The 20,003-nt window shown below is 40.8% G+C and overlaps 1 protein-coding gene across 4 annotated transcripts in view; it reads right to left on the reverse strand.

Moving 5' to 3' along the window:
* eng (endoglin) overlaps positions 1-20,003 on the reverse strand; it is a 57,994-nt gene that overhangs the window by 15,862 nt on the left and 22,129 nt on the right. For 3 of the 4 annotated variants that reach the window (XM_010790173.1, XM_010790171.1, XM_010790172.1), the window contains exon 3: positions 5,624-5,766. In XM_010790173.1, coding sequence (XP_010788475.1) covers positions 5,624-5,766 — 143 coding nt within the window. Of the gene's footprint in view, positions 1-5,623; positions 5,767-10,083; positions 10,159-20,003 lie in introns of those variants that run through there. The other variant, XM_010790174.1, reaches the window with a different exon arrangement.

Below are 20,003 nucleotides of genomic sequence, written 5' to 3' on the forward strand. Positions count from 1 at the left end.
GCTATTGTGGGGGATGAGGCAATTATCCTTGTTTTTGCAACTGTAAAATGTCAACACATGCATCTCTCCAGAAAAAGCAATGCCAGTCAATTGAGTAAAGTTTGTAGACAGACAGGAAACTGTCTTTGCTGTCAGCCTCCGTGTTGACTCAGGCATTAATGAGGTAATACAGCTTGGTTCTATTCGTATACAGTATATGCCCATGCAGTGCAAGTCAACAAGGGAAAAAGTCAAAAGCAAATAAAAAGCTATCAAAATCAATTGTTAACCCGATGTGCAGTGAGCTGCACTTTTTATATATTTATGCTGTATGACCTTGTTGCATTAAAACTGTGGAAGACAGTGTGAAAGTACCCTGGAGTAATGATACATTGATGAGTAGACAGTACAACCTTGTAATTACATTAATAATAATGCATGTCGTGTCACTCATAATTTTCTACGGTACAGTAGGCTAATTACTAATTCATGCCTTTCGTGTAACTTGAAACCCAGTATATCCTCCCACATGTGGCTGATCTTGGCTGTAGCTACATGCCTTATATAAAACATTCTGACATAATTGAACACATAATGTAATACCTCATTAGCCATATTATCAACTGAGGGTAATACAATGGCGATGTGATTCGGTAATCACCACCGCAGTCACTCTATGAATCAGCCATAATTAACATGCTCCACATGTGCGTAGGGTGAAGCTGGTACTGCTGCGTGTTATGGGTTTAAGTGGTGGCGAGTAAACCTTTTTCACTGTGGAATAATAACCGAGTTTAGAGGGGTTTTTTCTAAGACTGACATGACTCCAATAAATCCTAGTCCTAATTACTTTTACTTCTGTAGATAATTGGATTAAGAGAAGAGTCATGGATTTGAAATCAGTTGAATATAATGACTCAACAACATCTTAAAAAACTCTCTTTCTACTGTGAGGATTTCATAGGAGATTAACATTCAAAGATGCAAAAGTCTGCCTATTTCTACGTATACGTGATGTCTTTTGACACTAAATACTTCAGTCTGTTTATTTGAAGGTAGATTGTTTTCAGAGCTGGGCCTGCTGGGGAGACAATGAGCATGCTGGGGAAAACAGTGTGAGTCCCTTATATTAAATGCATTTACTTGCTACCTGAGCTCCAAGAGAATTGTGATGAGCTCAGGCTTGAGCTACAGTATGAAACATTTTCAGAACCTGTACAGAACAAATGAGGTCTGAGGGGACCATCAACAAATTGCCTATGAGCTAAACAAAGATGCATCTGAAAGAGAAGCTTGCACACCAACTGCAATGGATGGAGGAACACACACACACACACACACACACACACACACACACACACACACACACACACACACACACACACACACACACACACACACACACACACACACACACACACACACACACACACACACACACACACACACACACACACACACACACACACACACACACACACACACACACACACACACACACACACACACACACACACACACACACACACACACACACACACACACACACACACACACACACACACACACACACACACACACACACACACACACACACACACACACCAATGTTTTGTACAGAAGGAGTCTTGCAAGACTGCAGCTGCACCTCATAAATGTGAGTCTCTTCTTTGAAGAAAGCGAAAAACATGACATTTGTGAATGTCATACAATACTGAAGACCAGTAGCCTGGATCATCAGTTAATAAAACATGTTGCCTTGCTTGTTATTGTGGTTTAAACATTTCTATAACGACACTTGCTTTCCCGCTTAAGTAAAATGTTTTGAGTCATGAAAATATAGCTACAGTGGATCTGAAGACAGAAGGAACAACGAAGGAATTGAAACCCCAATGTTATCACAAATAGAGTGTAAGATTTTCAATTGTGGTGACACAATGTCTTCCCGGGAAGAACACTTTTTGTAAAACCAGGACGCGTGACACGTACATAAAGTAAATGAATGAATGGCATTTCCTGTGGAGTTCATTGTGCTTCATACAGAGATAAGTCTGTTGTGCTTTCCTTAAATACTCCTTTCTAATGAGCTTCATTGTCTCTCCGTCTACTTCCCCCCCCTTCACCCTTTTGTGACTTTCATTCTTTCATTTTGAACTCTGAATCATGACTGTTGCTGACCCTGATCACTCACCTTTCTATTTGTCTTCCTGCGCTTTCAAGATACAATTGTTTTCCTATTCAGCCTTTTACTCGAAAGCATTTTTTTGAAGGGCTTTGCTGAAGCAGTTTCCAGTTATTCTTTTGGCTCACCACCTTAACGCCAATTGGCTCCATTGGTGTAGTCTCGGCCTTGTGCCAAGACCCTGACTACCCCACGCCACTGTGTAACATCAACGGGCAGCTCCTCCCTATGAGTTCTCCTGGCTTATGCAGCACCCTGATGCTCCCTCTATAATTCTCTGAGCGGTCAAACTGTGAGAGTCAACCGTCTCTGGCAGGTTATAAATCAGAAGGAGACACAAAAGAGATGGGAAAGAAGGTGATAAGAAAATTGAAAGGACAAAGAAAGGGGGAGGAAAGAGCAAACCTCCCATCTGACGGGACAGTTTGGCATAAGATGAAGATGTTCCCCTTCCTTAATGTTTACAAGACAAATCTGTTCTAAACAGACAGTGGTGAGCAGATACTGTGTTAGTAGACCTTATGTCCACTTTTTCATTTGATAAAACGATCACTCGAAGTCCCACAAGAGAGCAGGATATGCAAACTCTGTACAACATCCATTGCATCACACAGATCCAAAGCCAAATTCCTTTTGTGAACTCCCGAAACCCCCACACCAATGTATACTCTTTAGTAAGACAACTTGGACTATTTTCGTAGGAACTCTAACTCCTACCTCTAACTTTCTTTTCTTATTCTCCCACATGACATTAGGCATCTGGTTTTACTCTTCAGGCCTAAAAAGATGAGAAGCATTTCCCTCTTAATAAACGTTCAATCTGTTTTGTCATCAAACAGGCTTTTTTCTTCTGATTTCCAGCCCATGCTGCAACACTGCAGTCCAATAAATGAGAATAAATACTTGGCAAAATAGTCCAACAGTCTTTAAGGCAAATGTTAGAACTCATTTTCAAAGCAAAACGAAGAAAGCCAAAACTTATTTTACAGATCTTGGTTAACGTGAGGCTCACCAGTTGCATAAAAAGAGACTTCTTTTTATTATTAACATAAAAACAAAAATTCTATTTTCTTCAATGTCAGATTAATTTTGCCTCCCTCCTCATATAGCTTTCGAATGAGAAAGAATGGCCAGCAGAGTGAAAACAAAGAGACAATAAATAAAAGACAGTTGCTGAACACAAGTTATGTGAAAGTACTACAAAAGGAACCCTAAGTGAGAACAAACAGTAAAAGCAACCAAACAGAATACACTGATAAAGAAATGACTAATGTGAGCTGACCGACAATGTTGGACAGTGAAAAATGGAGTCTGGCACAGCAATAACAACATATAGATTAAAACTTTTCTGGAGTTCCAGTCCGGTGTCATTCCCTAGCTTAAAGTTGTACCATAAAAAACCAGCAAAATACTTTCTGCAATTATGGTGTGTGATTGTTTAGCTGAGAAAGAAGTGATTGGAACACACAGCCAGACTAGCAGAGCTGGGTTGTCAAAAAGTCTGTTTAGTGTCAAAAGAAAAGAAAAACTCCGGCATAGTGGAGGACCCTGTCTTGGTCGTATGTCTGGCATCTGTTAAGGGTTAGCTTGTTATTTGTCTGATAAATGTTGGACATGGAGTGAGTGTGTTTACATGTTGAAGTGTGGGAACATTTGATTTTTTGCATGTATTTAAGGGATTACAGTTTGTGAGCCTTAAGAGCAGTTAGCATATTAGAGACATTTAGAGATTAGAGATTTAAGACCTCGATAACATTATCAGACTTTAGATATACACAAAAAAGGGAAAGAATGTATGCCGCAGCACCATAGATATCCTCACAAAGTCTTATTTGGGATAAAAACCTGGGCCATACCAACAATGCAACCATCGCCTCATAGAGATATATGTTTGTTTCACTTGCATATGCTAAGCGGCTGTTAGCAGCTAACCTCAAACATAAGAATCAAGCTAAAGATTTCTGGTAAACTCACTTTTTTAACGCAATAGGATATGTTCACCTGTAGTCCTCTCACTGACACTTTATAAAGGCAATTGATCAGATTTTCTTTTTCAAAACTGTTCACGCACAGCTGCCTTTGGAGCCAAACAAGGCTTTTTAAGGCTTGTTTTCAACATGCAGTTGTACTCCTTAAAAAAAGTAGACGTATCTTATCTGTCCTTACTTCTCGCCTCTGCTGACTCCGATTAATCTCCATGTTGTGCACACTAACCTCTCATTCTACATCTGCCATGTTTCTCCTGTCTGCCAAGCATCAGTGTCTTCCTGCCTCAGCTCATCACGTCCTACTCCCCTGCCTATCCATCTGCTCCTTGTATGCAAGTGGTATCCCTTTATACAGAGGGGAGCTATCAGTCCATCTCTGCCAGGTCTTCCATGTTGTTTTTTTTTGACAAACCAGCAGTTATAAACCTTTTTCCAGCAGACATTTTATTGAGTTGAGTTGTATTCAAGTGTAAGCCACAGCAGTAAGCCCTGAAAACAAAGTCCCTGAATCTCTGTTACCACTGATGTGAACTCAAACTGATTCCCTGTGTTTGTAACAATGATTGACCTTTTGTATTATCTAGAAGGCATAAAATACATACAAGGTGAACATGTATGCAATGCATGGACAAGCACACTGCTTCTTCCTTTTAGGTCTGACTGGACATGACACATTGTACTGTCCACAGCAAAGGATGATTAATTACCGGATGATAACATACCCATGCACAGTATTGGATTTCAATGAGAAGTAAGCTGTGTTGTCAGCCTGACAGATAACCATGCTTTGCAATTGTCATCTGGTCTACTGAGCAGGTTTTATTTGCCTGCTGAATCGCACTGCTAAGTTAAAGTGGACCTATCATGCAAAATGCACTTTTGTACGTCTTTTATACATGAATATGTGTCCCCGGTGTGTCAGGGAACTCACCAAGTGTCAGAAAACACAACCCTCTCTCTTTTCCTCCATACCCAAATCTCTAAAAACGGGGCTGCAACGGATCTGATACAGACTGATACAGATTTGAAATATCCTCTGACGTCAGAAACGAGGAGCTCCGCCTATATGGGCAACTCTCCACCTATCAGGAGGAGACAGCCACGGCCATTGCCGTTCAAAAGCGCTGGAGACGCTGTAGTACATATGCCAGGCCTGTAGGTGGCGCTGTAGTCTGCCACAAAAGCAGCAAAGAAGACTTCTCACAGATTCAGCCCTTGGAAAAACAGGGCTAAAAAAGAGCAAATAGAGAGAAATGAGGCATGGCTAAAATGCATGATCTGTTTGGTATTTTGAAAAAAAAACTTGGCAGACATGTTTTATATATAGGTATGGCCCTACAATATATTATTCAAATATAGCATGATAGGTCCACTTTAAGGTGCTGCTCTTTCACTAGCATAGCTTTTTTCTCTTCTTCTACTTAATTAGCTCTAGTTTCTCAGCATCTCATTTGTGTGACCTTGACATGCTTACCAGGGTGTCAAAGTTGAGTTTGAGGATGTGGACCTCTGCGTTGTCCTGTCCGATGAAGCTGGTCCAACAGCCAATTAGTTCCTCAGTCACGTACACCCATGGGTTGTCATTAACCTTTATAGGATCGCACGTCTGGCTTGAGGCTGAAAGGAATTAAGTACAAATGGTTAAGCAGTGTCAGCAACGTATAGTCAAGTTCAACTAAATAACCTCTTGCCTCCAACATTATCTAGTTTTGTGTGTGTCAAAGGCCAAGTACTGCGAGATTATGGCTCAATCCACAAACATCCTGTCATATTTGGATATGACCATTATTTTTAAAAGATAGATTAACTCAGCAATCTTGGAGAATCCTTTTCTGAAAGGGGCTACTTTTGTTATTAGTCACTTTGAAAGCTTTTCCCTGGTCTCAGAGCATGGATGTTAAATGTGAGGGTAGGACTACATTGTTTAAAAACGAATCTGCCGGTTCACGTTTATCAGGCGTGTCAGGATCTCGGGCTGCAGTCATTCATCAAGCCTGCTCACTCTGCTCTGTGCCATGAGCCTGCTGCTTAACCTGGGGATCTGTCCCTCTGGAGGCTGAATTAATCGAGCCGAGGCTGAGCGGTCATGGATGAGGTTGGGAATAAATGCCTGCCGTTTGACCCGAGCTACTGTATGTGTGAGTTTGTTCTATTGGGTCAGATTGAAAGAAAATATGTGCTCACTAGCCGGTCAAAAGTTGGCGGGGACAAAATATTCTCCAGCAAACTTCCTCTTTCATGAAGAAAAACAGTAAAGATGAAGTTTAAAGGGTGTCTTTTTTCAAACTCAATCAGAGATCTCTTTCCTGGCACCATGGCTGACGTCGTCTCTAATCTGCAAAACCTAAAACTTCATTTTGGAATGGACTCTAATTGGATCAGTCAGAACTAATCTGTACTGCTCTTAAGCCTTAGGTTGCATTTCCGCTGCATTGTACAGTTATGTTTAAAAATGACATGCCTTTTAGATTTTTTTAAATACGTTTTGGATATGGATCAACAGTCATGGATATTACCTTGAACATTGCAGAACAGTGATTGTTTCAGGCAACATCCTGCACGCACACTTCTAAAAAGCCAGCAATAGCAAAAGTTTTTTTATAATTTAGTTGCCAAATAATAGATTCAGGGAATGTCCCACACCATAGCGCTATGGCCGTCAAAGTAGAATCCCGCCTATACTGAGAGGAAACTATCAGCAGTGGAAAATGAAGGTAAGAAAATCCCCCAGAACCAAAGCAAGCCGAGTCAACTCAAGCAGAGCCATACAATGAGGAGGGGAGACATGACATTAGATAAGCATATCTTCAGTAAGATGAATATAAGCAATACACGCCCAAGCCAAGCATCTACTATGCAGGCCTCAATCACCTCAAAAACAGCCGCTGCTGAAGCATATAAGCAAGCAAGACTGATATCATAACAGAAAAAAATAATTTAGTAAGCAAATGCTGCATGACATGCCGGTCCATTGACTTTTATTATATGTCTGGGTCTGTTGAGTCAGCAGGCCACAATCTCTCAGAGAGGAGATAGGGAGTAAAAAAAAAGTGGAATGAGAAAGAAAGAGGAATCGAGAGGAAAGGGTTAAAAAGTAAATTGCAAAGTTTGGAAGGTCAACAGGACGTGCCTTATTTAGAAGCAGCATGAATCAAAGACCCTGGTTACTGCACTCTCATCACAAGTGGTGGAGGAGAATTGAGATAGGGATGGAAAGTAATGAATGCAACACAAAACTGCTAGTAAACCCACAGTTAGAACATGTTTCATAATCAGCCCTTTCTCTGCTTATTGTTGTCCCCGCAATGAAATTGGGTTGCTATTATGGGCAATTATTAACCACAATATCTCTGATGGAAAAAGAGCAGCGGATGAGATATGATTTTATTGATCAGAGTTATATCTAATGGTTCTTATTGTTGTTGGAATAATAGGTCTATTGTTTGTGTCCAATTAAAATCTATTTTTCTTCCATTTTCTGTGGAAGTAAAGATCGTACCACTGCCCTTTATTACTAAAATTAAAGACAGTAGGATTTAGGTGGTCTGTGTCATGCCTGGAACATTGTCTTCTCTGTTTCTTAGCCTGCTCAGCTTTGGACTGCAGCTTTTCTAGCAAATCAAGATGGAGAGCCATCCTCACTCCCTTGCCATCTCGCTTTCCCTCCCTCACTGCATAGGTCAAGGCTGGTTTCCTGTTATTCTGGCCCTTCTGTGCTAATGTCTGTTGCTCAACATCCACATCCATAAAGTTATTTCTCTCTTGTTCTGCTGTGACAGAGTCAACGGCCCATGACTGTCGCCCAGGAGGTCTTGGTATAAATCACTCCGACTGCACAAAACTGTGCACCAGCATGTGTGCTTGAGTGTGTGTGTGTGTGTGTGTGTGTGTGTGTGTGTGTGTGTGTGTGTGTGTGTCACTGGTCTCTTTTTTTTTATGAGTCACTATAGGATATGAAGAACATTCATTTTGCCCTCTTGACCCCGGAAATGCCAATGGCCTCGCTAAGCGGTTTGCTGGTAAATGAGGTATAGAAGAGCCATTCCATTCCCTGTCTTCTTCATCTACTTATATCAGTCCCCCCTCATTTCCCATTCCATGAGAAGACATGTTTATAGATGTTGATGATTTCCATTTAGATGTAAGGAATGAGGGGGAGTAGAAAACATCAGGGACATAAAGAAAATGGACTCAATTCATGAAAAGTGCTTATAATGACATTTGTTTGCTTTAATTCTTCACGCCGATTCCATTATATAGATAATGAATTTCAATGCCTGAGTAAACTTAAGACAATTACCGTATTAACAACACTATATGGCCGAATTCCAGAGTTAATGGGCACTTTTATTTAACTGGAAACATATTAAACATATTAGAGAAAACTGCTCAAATGCTTATAAAATTAACGAGTGTGCAGCCAAAATAAATGACGGCCAATTTGCTGTTGGTGCTGCAGCTTTTGGGGAAATCTAATTTTGTCAGACTGTGCCAGTATCTGAAAACATTGAATAACTTACAATATGATTTTTTCTTTCCCAAGCATTCTCCCGGTTGTCTGCAGCGCTCTGGAGCCACAGCTAACGAGGAGAACACAATCTGCCAGTTAGTAACGTCACATGTCTAGGGACTATCTGCTCTGTCTTCCCTAACCTCCAGGGCATTCCAGAAAAGATAGGAGACTAGTTCACCAAATCACAGACATCCGTTTTCCATGTGTTCAATCGTGCATAGTACAATTTAGGCTGCACCACTACTGTGACCATTTTAGGGCATCTCAGTATCAGCTTGAAATGTACTTTGATCATGTTCAAACTGTCTATAAACTTAATTTGTTAAATTGAGCTCCACATACTGCAAAAGCTTCATGTTGACATACAATGTCAGTTTTAGTTTTTCTTCATCAACTTCACTTTTAATTTCTTTATTAGCTACAAATGTTAAGTGATGTTTGTGAATGCGTTAAAAAGTGTTTTAAAGTTGGCTGCAGCAAATTACATTATATTGTTTCAAATAGTCTAATAAATATGTTTTTTTAATACTGTGAGGCAATAGCGAGGCCAAATAAGCATTGTATGGACTATGTTAACATTATGTTGATAACAAAAGACCCATCACACCAAAATTATGAGTTTGCCCTTACTGTAAGTGGAAATAAAATGGAGAGCTGCAAGTAAACAACCTAGAGTGGTTGAGAAGGAAGTGGTCAAACAAGGCAATAAGCGAAGAGGATAAATGGTTCCTGTTCCATTCATTTACATAAGCACCATACAAGCCAGTTTTACATGAACAAATCAGACACATAATTGAGAAGTCACAGCACATGTCCTGAAAATGTCACGGTGGCTCCTGACTGACTAACTGCATAAAAAGTGCAAACATAGGCACAGTTCCCTTTTCTCTGGTACTGTATCTGACAGACTACATTATCACTTCCTGTGTTGGACATATTATAGAGTGTCAGCATGTTATTGGTCAGCAGAAATGAAAATGACCCTTCATTTTAAATGAAAGAACTAGGTTAATAGGGGTTAAAAAACGAACAAAACAAGAAGACACTTCTAGGAAAAAAGAAATCTTTAATGACAACAAGAATAGCCAACAGATGTTTGCTGTCATTTGATAGGGTTATTTTTTTTCGAAAAACAGCATACTTAAAAATATTGGATTTGGTAGAAATGTTGTGCAAGGTTTGTTGTTAGTGTGGTTTCTATTAGCTGGCTTCTTTTTCCTGTAAATGAAAGATCTGTGATGCCCGTCTGTAACACTGTTGCCTCAGCTTTGAGCATCTATGCTGAGCCGGCATTGCAGAGTACTGACAGGCAGTGATGAGGCCTTGAATTAAACATTTCCATCACACCTCAACTAAATGTTGATTTAGATTCAAGGGATTGAGTACCTACGGGCCAAATAACAAGCTGCCTTTTCACTCACCTAGGGCGAGCAGGTAGGCAGATTTGATTACATGCCCTATCTTTCATGCCTTCCCTCATTTTTGGTCACAGTGGGAAAAAAACATCAGCTACTTGCCAAGAAAAAAGAAAGAGCTTGAAGCTACAGTCCATGGCGGGATTTGAAAGAAAGAAGGGGGGAGGGCTGGAGGGGAAACCCTGGAAGCAGACGACGTCAACACCAACTGTCTTCCTCGGTCCCTTTGGGATAAAGTAATCCGTTTGTGTCCATGGTCGGGCGACCAAGTCATGATAGAAAAGGGGGAGGGAGGGGTCAACAGTCCCATCAGAGTTAGTCAGAGAGGGACAGGAGAGCTTCAAGGCTGGCTAAAGTCTCTCTCTAAACCCCACACACACACACACCTATTGTTCCGGAGTTTCCGCAACTGCAGATGGAGGCCTGACCATCCACAGGAAGGTAAACAAGCCCTTATCAGTGCTCTGCAGGGGCCTGCACTGTCCCCTGGCCTCTCAACCCTGCATACTACACATTACACACTCCATACAACACACAAGCTTCCTGACCATCTCACCTCCCTCTCCCAAAGTGCTGAATTTCTGTCCAAAGAAAATTTGCTGATTAGTCTAGTCACTTTAATGGCTTAAGGCATTTCTGTGTGTTCCTGTGTGCCAAGTCTTGCATCCAATGTTTGCTGAAGAGGAACTGAGGATGTGATAGCAGGTCTGGAGACAGCCTGTCTTCACACTAGCTCTGTTTACACCTCTGGGAGCCATTCGCCCGTCGTCTCATCGTTGTCGGAAGCCGGCGGAACAACAAGTCCAACAGTGGCGTATAGGAAGGTCTATGGCTCACTTCCTCCCTTTTTCCCAAGCGAACTGTATACCCTGTCTGATGCTCGTAATTACACATTCTATATTGTTTAAAAGCAGATACATTTGAGCAGATGGATTGTGGTTCTTTGTAAGCAAGTAGCAGCTTCAGGCATGAAAAATGTTCCATCATTTTTATGTTGATGCTCAAATATACTCTTAGGTGATTTGTTATATTCCACACACCATCAGTTAATGTGTCTTTCCCATTCATTTATATGGTTATTTTTTTCCCAGCATACATTGAAGAAAGCACTAGCAAAACACAATTAATCATCTGAGTGTTAATTGGTGGATAGACAGACTAATTTATAAAGTTTCATGCTAACTGCGTGCACCCAAAGCAGATTGAAGCTTTAGAGATTCATTGCACAGTGGATGCTCCCAATCATTCAAGATTGATGTAGCTTTGCACAACATATGCTTCGCGGAGAACCAACATAGATTAGCACGTTTTTCTTGACTGATTTTCGCCAGAAAATATTAATGCTTTCCGATACGAGGGTAGCATAGCAATGAAGGCTCTGTTATTTATTGAACATATTTAAAATGAGTGAAGTCAATGGAACAATTGAGGACTCGAGCATAGACGAGAGGAAAAAAAACAAGAAACCTCTAATGTGCAATATACAGGTTTAGAGAGGCTACCACATCGACACCTCTTTTAATATGCCCTCACAAGACTTGCAATGATAGGTTGAGAAACCATTTTTTATATTTTCTCTTTAATTGAAACACATATATTTACATTTCTGTAATGTAAATATGGGCTTCAAAGTACGTGAAAACGTTTTTGAATTATCCCAAAAAGATCTGCGGCAGCTTCAAGTTTATGATTTCAATTTCACTATTTAACTGATGTAAGTGTCTGGACTAGGGAGAGCTGTTTGACGAATATAAAATCTTTCATTCCCGAGGCCTGTGTGAGAAGATTATTAAGTATCCCGAGTTTGACTGTTGGATTTGTTGTACTTACAGTATATGAGGAGATTAAAATAATCTGTCAGATGTTTTAAGGCTTATTCATTGAGTCACATTGTCTGCTTTCTAACGTTTCACAGAAATAGGAGCTCAAGAAAAGTCCAGGGTTGATAGCCTCATCACATCAAACATACACACACACTGCGCACACACACAGTCGGACATCAGAGAGAGATTTCAGCTCCCAAAATACAGACTGACCGGTGTGGCACCTGAATCAACACGAAAACAAACCCCCCCACCCCCCCAGTTGCTTGAATCAAGAGGTTCTGCCATTATTCAACACTCAACTGCACGGGCCACTTTAACTCCGGAGCTTCGGGGACAGAGCCTTCTCTGTGGCAGCCCCGAAGCTCTGAAACTCCCTCCCCCAAGACCTCCGTGAGCCCGGCTCCCAAATAGGTCACAACCTTGAGAGAGACAGAAAGGTACATTTTGTTATGTAGACGAAGCAAAAAGAACAATAAAGAAGGGAGAATGTGGAAAGAAAAGAGTTAAGTAGTGGAGTGCTTGGTATATAAGATCAAAAAATATATGAATTAAAAAAAAAATGTGCACAAGAGATGTTGAACACCGAATTATAGTCACCCCTGAATTGAAGAGAAAAAAAAAAAAAAAGCAAAAAGACGAATGGAAAAAATTATACAAGACCAGAAATGAAAAGTGCACATAAAAAGAGTTATAACTATCTGGAGAGGGATATATTTACCGTCAACGATTTATCAGTAAGTGGAGGAAGACGGGTGAAAGTTATTAAGAATATCTCCATTAGCAATGTGAATAAAAATTTACAAATACTATAAAGCACTAAGTAATTCTATGTTAGTGTATCGAGACAAACGACATAGATAAGAATTAACACTGTAAGTCGGTGAAAAGACGCGCGCGATGGTAGTCGCAGAACACGGAGACCAGTAAAGGGTGCACGAAAAAAGGTAATAACGTCGCAAACGGTACTCGCACATTACGAAGTAATCATCACACCGTTCGTATTTGCGAGAAAGCAAGTCGATACCGCATAAGGATGAAATAAACGAGTATAGTTGTTAATCAGGACCAGACAGACGGCAGATCTATTACCGGACGTAATACATAAAAGATTAACGAGATTGACAAGAACAAGATGGAGTAACCCATATGAGGGTCCCAGAACGTGTCTTGTGTACGCTTTACATGGAAAAACCTGACTAAACCTCCCTTATTAGATAACGCGAGTCGGAATTGAGTGGATGCTTAATCTCCAACAAGATTCCAACCGCGTCTTCATAGCAACGGGTGGAGAGCGTCTTGTTCTTCAATAAAAATAATAGTATTGACACACAAAAAAGATAGAAAGGTTACATTAATGAAATAAGTGGTCACTGAAATTAAATCATAACTCCATCTGATACGACCCACCGATCAATAAAGTACGAGGAATGTAGAAAAGGAACACTGTCTTTCGATAACTTAAACAATTCATAAACGAGTCATTTTAACAAAGAGTCGATTTCCAGTCGAGTTTTACGAAGTACTGTACACACCTTCTTGAAAGAGATCCCGGGAAATCTCTTACTGTAAAAGTTTGGGTTGGGTTTTATCGGAAGGAATCTCGTTATAATTACATTAACATAAGGTATTCATGTAACCGTAATAGGAAGTCTCTTGTGTGAAACAAGAGTCTTCTTTTGCGAGCCTAAACTTTTCATTATTATTATTATTATTTACCCTAAATATATCGCCGAAAGATGCTGGGTTCTGCGAAATTGTAATTGCTCATCCAGCTGTTTGTTTTTTCTTGTTTTGTGTTTGTTTTTGTGTTGTTTTGTTTTGTTTTTGTCTTTTCGTCAGTCCTCCTCAACCAAGTCTCCCCCCTCCCGCCCAATTCCTATTCGTCTCAACTTCTCCCCCCAAAACTCTACCCTGACGCTTGCTCCCAATCCCNTATCAGTATGTAGTGTCTCTACTTTAAAGAGTCCTCTCCTGCTGATGTTCAGGTGTATATCAGTATGTAGTGTCTCTACTTTAAAGAGTCCTCTCCTGCTGATGTTCAGGTGTATATCAGTATGTAGTGTCTCTACTTTATTTTCATACTGCTGTGCTGCAGCACCTCTTTTCACCCTCTGTCTGAAACCAGAGCCCAGTCTGCTCTGATTGGTTGCTGGCCGGCTCTGTTGTGATTGGCAACCCTTAAGATGTCCCGCCCCTTAGCCTATCACGTACAATGTGTTCGGTAGAGAAAACCCCCAAAAGTATAATCGGGCCTCTTTAATCAATAATCTTATGGGCCTGTTTTTGGCAGTCTTAGGAGAGAGAGGGATTTCTTTTGAAGGATCTGTGTTTTGTTTTTGAATCTAAAAATAAACGCTCTGACATTTAAGATAAACAATTGCTTCTTTTTTTACAGCGATAGAGGCCGTTGATTTCCTTATGTTATGACACACACTTAAGTTGTATAACATGTTGGCTAAATAAAGAATCATTTTAAGCCTGAAACAATATTCATGTTGATATCATTTGCATGTGAAAGCCACACGGAGCTACTGAATAGAGTTGTGTGTATATATGTATAATCAACATGTCACTTTTATGCATTAAAATATGGAAAATCCAATAATGCTATATATATTTTCCTCCCAGACCTCTAGATTCTCACCATGCATAACTATTATCTACCAGATGCATGTGTGTTTTAGAGTTTAGTGGCTGCAGACCAAACCACAGAACATGCTGCTGCGCACGTATTCAGCCTGATGATCTACTTACCCTCAATCATCACTACACTGATTTACATCTTAGTTTGGCAACATTTCAGAAGACGCTGCAGCGCCACAACCTTCACGTGAACACACTGCGAGCCTATCTTTTATTTGGTTGAATGCCCTCGTTCCTCATGTGTGTTTTTATAACTCGTGTTTCCACTTGTTGCTCGATGTGTAAAAGTCTCAGTGACTAACTCTTGATGCATCCCCTTCATTTTCTTGTCCCAGGAACCATGAAGACTCTCCTGCCTCTGCTGGTCCTCCTCCAGCTGCTCATCGCTCCAGCGCTCACGGTAAACTCCCAGTGACTAAAACGGAAACTAATCCTTCGACATAATAATAATAATAATGGATTACATTTTTTTAGGTTACATACAAATACACATTACATAGACATCCGCCAAAACCGCCATATGAACCTGAGACATGCATTTGTTTTTGTCAGTGCAGTAATTGTCACTTATCCTTATTCCTGTCACTCTAATTTATTCTTAAAAATGTCCACTTTATTTACAAGGATAAGTCTCAACATTTTGATAATTGAATACAACATTAACTTTTGTCCCTTTCCGCATTATTCTACAAATGTATTTACATTTTTCACCTTTTTATTCCTTTTTCTCGGAAATAATACTCTTCCATCTTTTTTTAAGCATGTTTCAAAGTTTAAGTAAGTAAGTAAAACTTTATTTAATAGCACCCTTCACAACATGAATGTACAAAGTGCTTTACAGTAACAGTCACAATTCAAAGTATAACTATAAAAGTAAAAAAAGCATAAACACAGCAAGTAAAACATAGATAAATCACCAATGACAAACAGCTACTAACTCACTCCTCTGACGCCTGTGGGAAAAGGTGGTCTTTAGCTGCCCCTTCAAAATCCACTGAGACAGAGGCTCTTATTTCTGTGAGTTTGTTCCAAAGCCTTGGGGCCTCCGCCTCAAAGGCACGGTCCCCCTTAGTTTTTAGCCTGGTTCGGGGCACCCTTAGGAGGCCTTGCTCAGAGGACCTCAGGGCCCGGGTTGTGCTGTGAGGGTGGATAAGGTCGTTCATGTAGGCTGGGGCTTGGCCATGGACGGCTCTATATGTAAAAACCAACCAGTTTATTTTTAACCTCGGTAAAACAAAAGAATGGCAGAATCAAGACCTTGGTCAAGCTTGAAAGCAAAGAATTTAACACGGATAATTGTTGTTGTTTTTTTTTACTTTGTGATGATGTTTCCACTGCTGTGTTGTGTTCAGTTGCCCAGCGTGGATCACTGGGACACCTGGGGTCCGTATGGAGAATGTAGTCGGAGCTGTGGTGGAGGGCTGACCATGAGGAGCCGACGCTGCCTCACCCTCAGGTAACCGTCCTCCATTTATACATCTGGTAAACATCAACTAACCTGTATCTGTGTCTCCATGGTGAAGGAGAGCCCTAAAGGTCACACACCTATAATTCAAAATCCTCTTCTTCATGTCTCTTCTACATCAACATGTGTCCCCTCTTCTTCATGTCTCTTCTACATCAACATGTGTCTCACATCTGTGTCCCCTCTCTTCATGTCTCTTTACATCAACATGTGTCCCCTTTAAAGAGTCCTCTCCTGCTGATGTTCAGGTGTATATCAGTATGTAGTGTCTCTACTTTAAAGAGTCCCCTCCTGCTGATGTTCAGGTGTATATCAGTATGTAGTGTCTTTAAAGAGTCCTCTCCTGCTGATGTTCAGGTGTATATCAGTATGTAGTGTCTCTACTTTAAAGAGTCCTCTCCATGTTCAAAAAGCTCTTTATTTTTCTCATACTGCCTGTGCTGCAGCACCTCTTTTCACCCTCTGTCTGAAACCANCATAAATCCATTTCTTCAAAGTAACTAAAGGTACTACATAAATGCATTGGAGTGAAATTACAAAGTAGCATAAAATAGAAACACGTAAAGGGGACCCATCATGCAAAATACACTTTTGCACGTCTTTTATACATGAATATGTGTGTCAGGGAACTCACCAAGTGTCAGAAAACACAACCCTCTCTCTTTTCCTCCATACCCAAATCTCAAAAAAAGGGGCTGCAACAGATCCGATACAGACTGATACAGATTTGAAATATCTCTGACGTCAGGAACGAGGAGCTCCGCCTATATGGGCAACTCTCCACCTATCAGGAGGAGACAGCCACGGCCATTGCCGTTCAAAAGCGCTGGAGACGCTGTAGTACATATGCCAGGCCTGTAGGTGGCGCTGTAGTCTGCCACAAAAGCAGCGAAGAAGACTTCTCAGATTCAGCCCTTGCAAAAACAGGGCTAAAAAAGAGCAAATAGAGCATGATCTGTTTGGTATTTTGAAAAAAAAACTTCGCAGACATGTTTTATATAGGTATGGCCCTACAATATATTATTCAAATATAGCATGGTAGGTCCACTTTAAGTAAAGTACAAGTACCTCCGAACAGTATTAAAGGTGGGGTAGGTAAGTTTGAGAAACCGGCTCGAGATACACTTTGTTATATTCCATGGAATGCTCTTAACATCCCGATAGCAATGACTATCTTAAGTGCTTTGACAATAAATCCATAAAAAAATGTCATCTGTGGAAGCCGTAGTACTGTAAAAAGCATGACCAATCATCTGAGCCGGCCCGGCTAAAATAACTGGATGGCCTACCTGCCTGTCAGCCTTCCATCTGTGCACAAACTTATCTCGTGCCCTCATTGGTCATGTGCGCGTTCGTGTGTGTTGGAGGAGGGGCTCTGTAAGGAAGTGGCAGATTTCTTCTGGTTGTGTATTTTCAAATTCTAGCGCACTTAAGCTGGTTTCTCCAAAAAGACCTACCCCACCTTTAAGTATAGTACTTGAGTTGATGTAAAACTTGACACCACTGTCCAGCTGTATTTCTGGTTTAAATGTAAAGAAATCCAACATTAACAGGTTTTTCTCTTTGTTTCTCTGCAGCGTGTCTACTACCTCTCCCTGGAGTTCTACATGGGCCGGACTCTGCAGAACACCATGGTGAACCTGGCCTTGGAGAACGCCTGCGATGAAGCCACATACCAGGTTAGGCAAAGGACAAAAAGAACCCCATAACAAACCCAAATGAGGGACTTTGCCAAACCAATAGCCCCTTATTATGAGGGTCACTCCATATGAGTTCACACACTCAGCTCCACAGTGATGGAGGGGAATAACAGGATGACAAAATGCTTCTCATAAAGTGATTTTACGATTGAAACTATACTGTATGGACACCCAGCCCTACACAGGAGCATTAGTGAGGGCCTACCCCGATGAGGAGTCAAATCCAGGTCATCCCAAAGGTGTTGGATGGGGTTAAGGTCCGGGCTCTGTGCAGACCAGTCAAGGTTTTCCACACATAACTGGAAATACTATTTATTTAAGGAGCTTGTAATGTTAAAACAGTAAAAGGAAAGACAATCTTGTAAAATATTTAATCCTGTACATGGGACTAAGAGGCTATAACTGTTATCTTCACAGGGGTGTCCATATGCTTTTATCTATTCAGTACTGTAAATGCAGAAATCTCCAGAAAACCATCATCATGATCCAACAAACAGATTCTACATTTGTCTCTAACTGAATTTTCTATGGGTATTAGACAGCTGACATGAACTAGGAACCAGGAGATGATTCTAAATGTACTCTCTGAGGCGATGAAGGTAACTGTAGTGTGGATGTGTCCTTCAGCTGGGTCTTGACATGGAGGAGCTGCAGGACATCGAGGAAGATGCCGGTCTAGGTAACGGCGGTCTGGGTCGCCTGGCTGGTGAGTTCCTGCCTCCTCCTGATTGGCTGCTGACAGACATTGATGTTTAGTGCTGTGGACAGCCTTGTCTCATCCAGCACCCCCCCCTTGTTGTTTCCTCAGCTTGTTTCCTGGACTCCATGGCCTCTCTGGGTCTGGCTGCTTACGGATACGGCATCCGCTACGAATTCGGCATCTTCAATCAGAAGATTGTTGACGGCTGGCAGGTAGGTCCAAGTTATGGTGCTCTGTTTGGTTGAATCTATGTTGCTTAAGATTGTAATCTAGTGAGAAAAAAAAGGTAATTTAAAACTCAAACGTATGGAATGAACACAAATGCACATCAGAATAAGCACTCTCTTGAACCTAATGCCAAACTGTGGTTGCCAATTGGTGGGGAATTTTTGGTGGACCCAAAGTGACCTTTACAGCTGCTGGTTGCATCAGCTGTGACAATGGGTGTTTCTCAATGTCGCGTAAAGCTGCTCCAGAGCCACTATTTCAAGCATACTACATCATCGAGTGCCGCCGAAGGACTGTTCCAATGTCCAGCATACTTGGAATTCTACCGAGCCCGGCGTACTTCGTAGCGAGAAATTTCGAGGCTGCACATGTGTAGACTCCGCGGTCTTAAAATCCCCACAATCAGGGCCGTTTCTTCCTATAGGCGGACTATGCAGATGCATAGGGCCCCCGCGGCCACTAGGGGGCCCCCAAGCTGAACGTTTTTTATAATTCATCCAAAAAACAAAAAAAGTATAATTCATACACACAAAGAATAACAAAATTAGTAGAAGCGGGAGGGCTGAAGCATAGCTTATGGAAAGTAGCCCTCCCGTGCATCATCCTAATACAACATCGGCATTATTGCGTCAAAAAAGGATAGAAATTAAGGAGTACAAAGAAATAAAGAAAATAGGAGAAAAAATTCAATAAAAGTTAGGGCAGGAAAACAATAAATGCATATATATATATATATATATATACACGAAAACTAGATATAGGGTCATTTTCTGCTCAATAGCAGTTTCAACTATCTTTTTTTGGAAATGAAAATACTATATATACATATGTACACATGTACTTGGCAAATGAATAATAATAACAGGGTGTCCGCGGGGTCTTAAAAAGTATTAAAAGTTGATAAATCAATTTAGCGAAAATTAAGGCTATTAAAAAGTATTAAATGGCATTTTCCAAGGTATTAAGAAGTCCCACAGCAACGACAACATGAAACACCCTTTAATTTACTGAAACGACATGTCGGGAAACCCCCTCAAGGCGGCCCTATGCATAGCGCGCCGTAAAATGCTGCTTCTTATTTTAAGTTTCGTTGCCTTGCTCCGCTCTGTGGGGGGGNCAATAATTTCTTATCTTCAATCACCTCTCTTCATTCTCATAGTTTTTCAAAAAAAAGTGTTTCTGTACATCCTTTTAAACTGAATTATGCTTGTGCTTTGTTTTAACTCCTGCTCCAAACCATTCCATGAAATCAACCCAAAGATTGTTATACTCATACTTGTCAGAGTTGTTCTGACCTTGAGTTGTTTATAATGTAGATTTCCTCTCAAATTATACCCACCCTCTCTGTCTACGAACAATGTTTT

This window comes from Notothenia coriiceps, unplaced genomic scaffold, assembly GCF_000735185.1.
Source record: "Notothenia coriiceps isolate Sejong01 unplaced genomic scaffold, NC01 NC01_scaffold00033837, whole genome shotgun sequence".
NCBI lineage: Eukaryota > Metazoa > Chordata > Actinopteri > Perciformes > Nototheniidae > Notothenia > Notothenia coriiceps.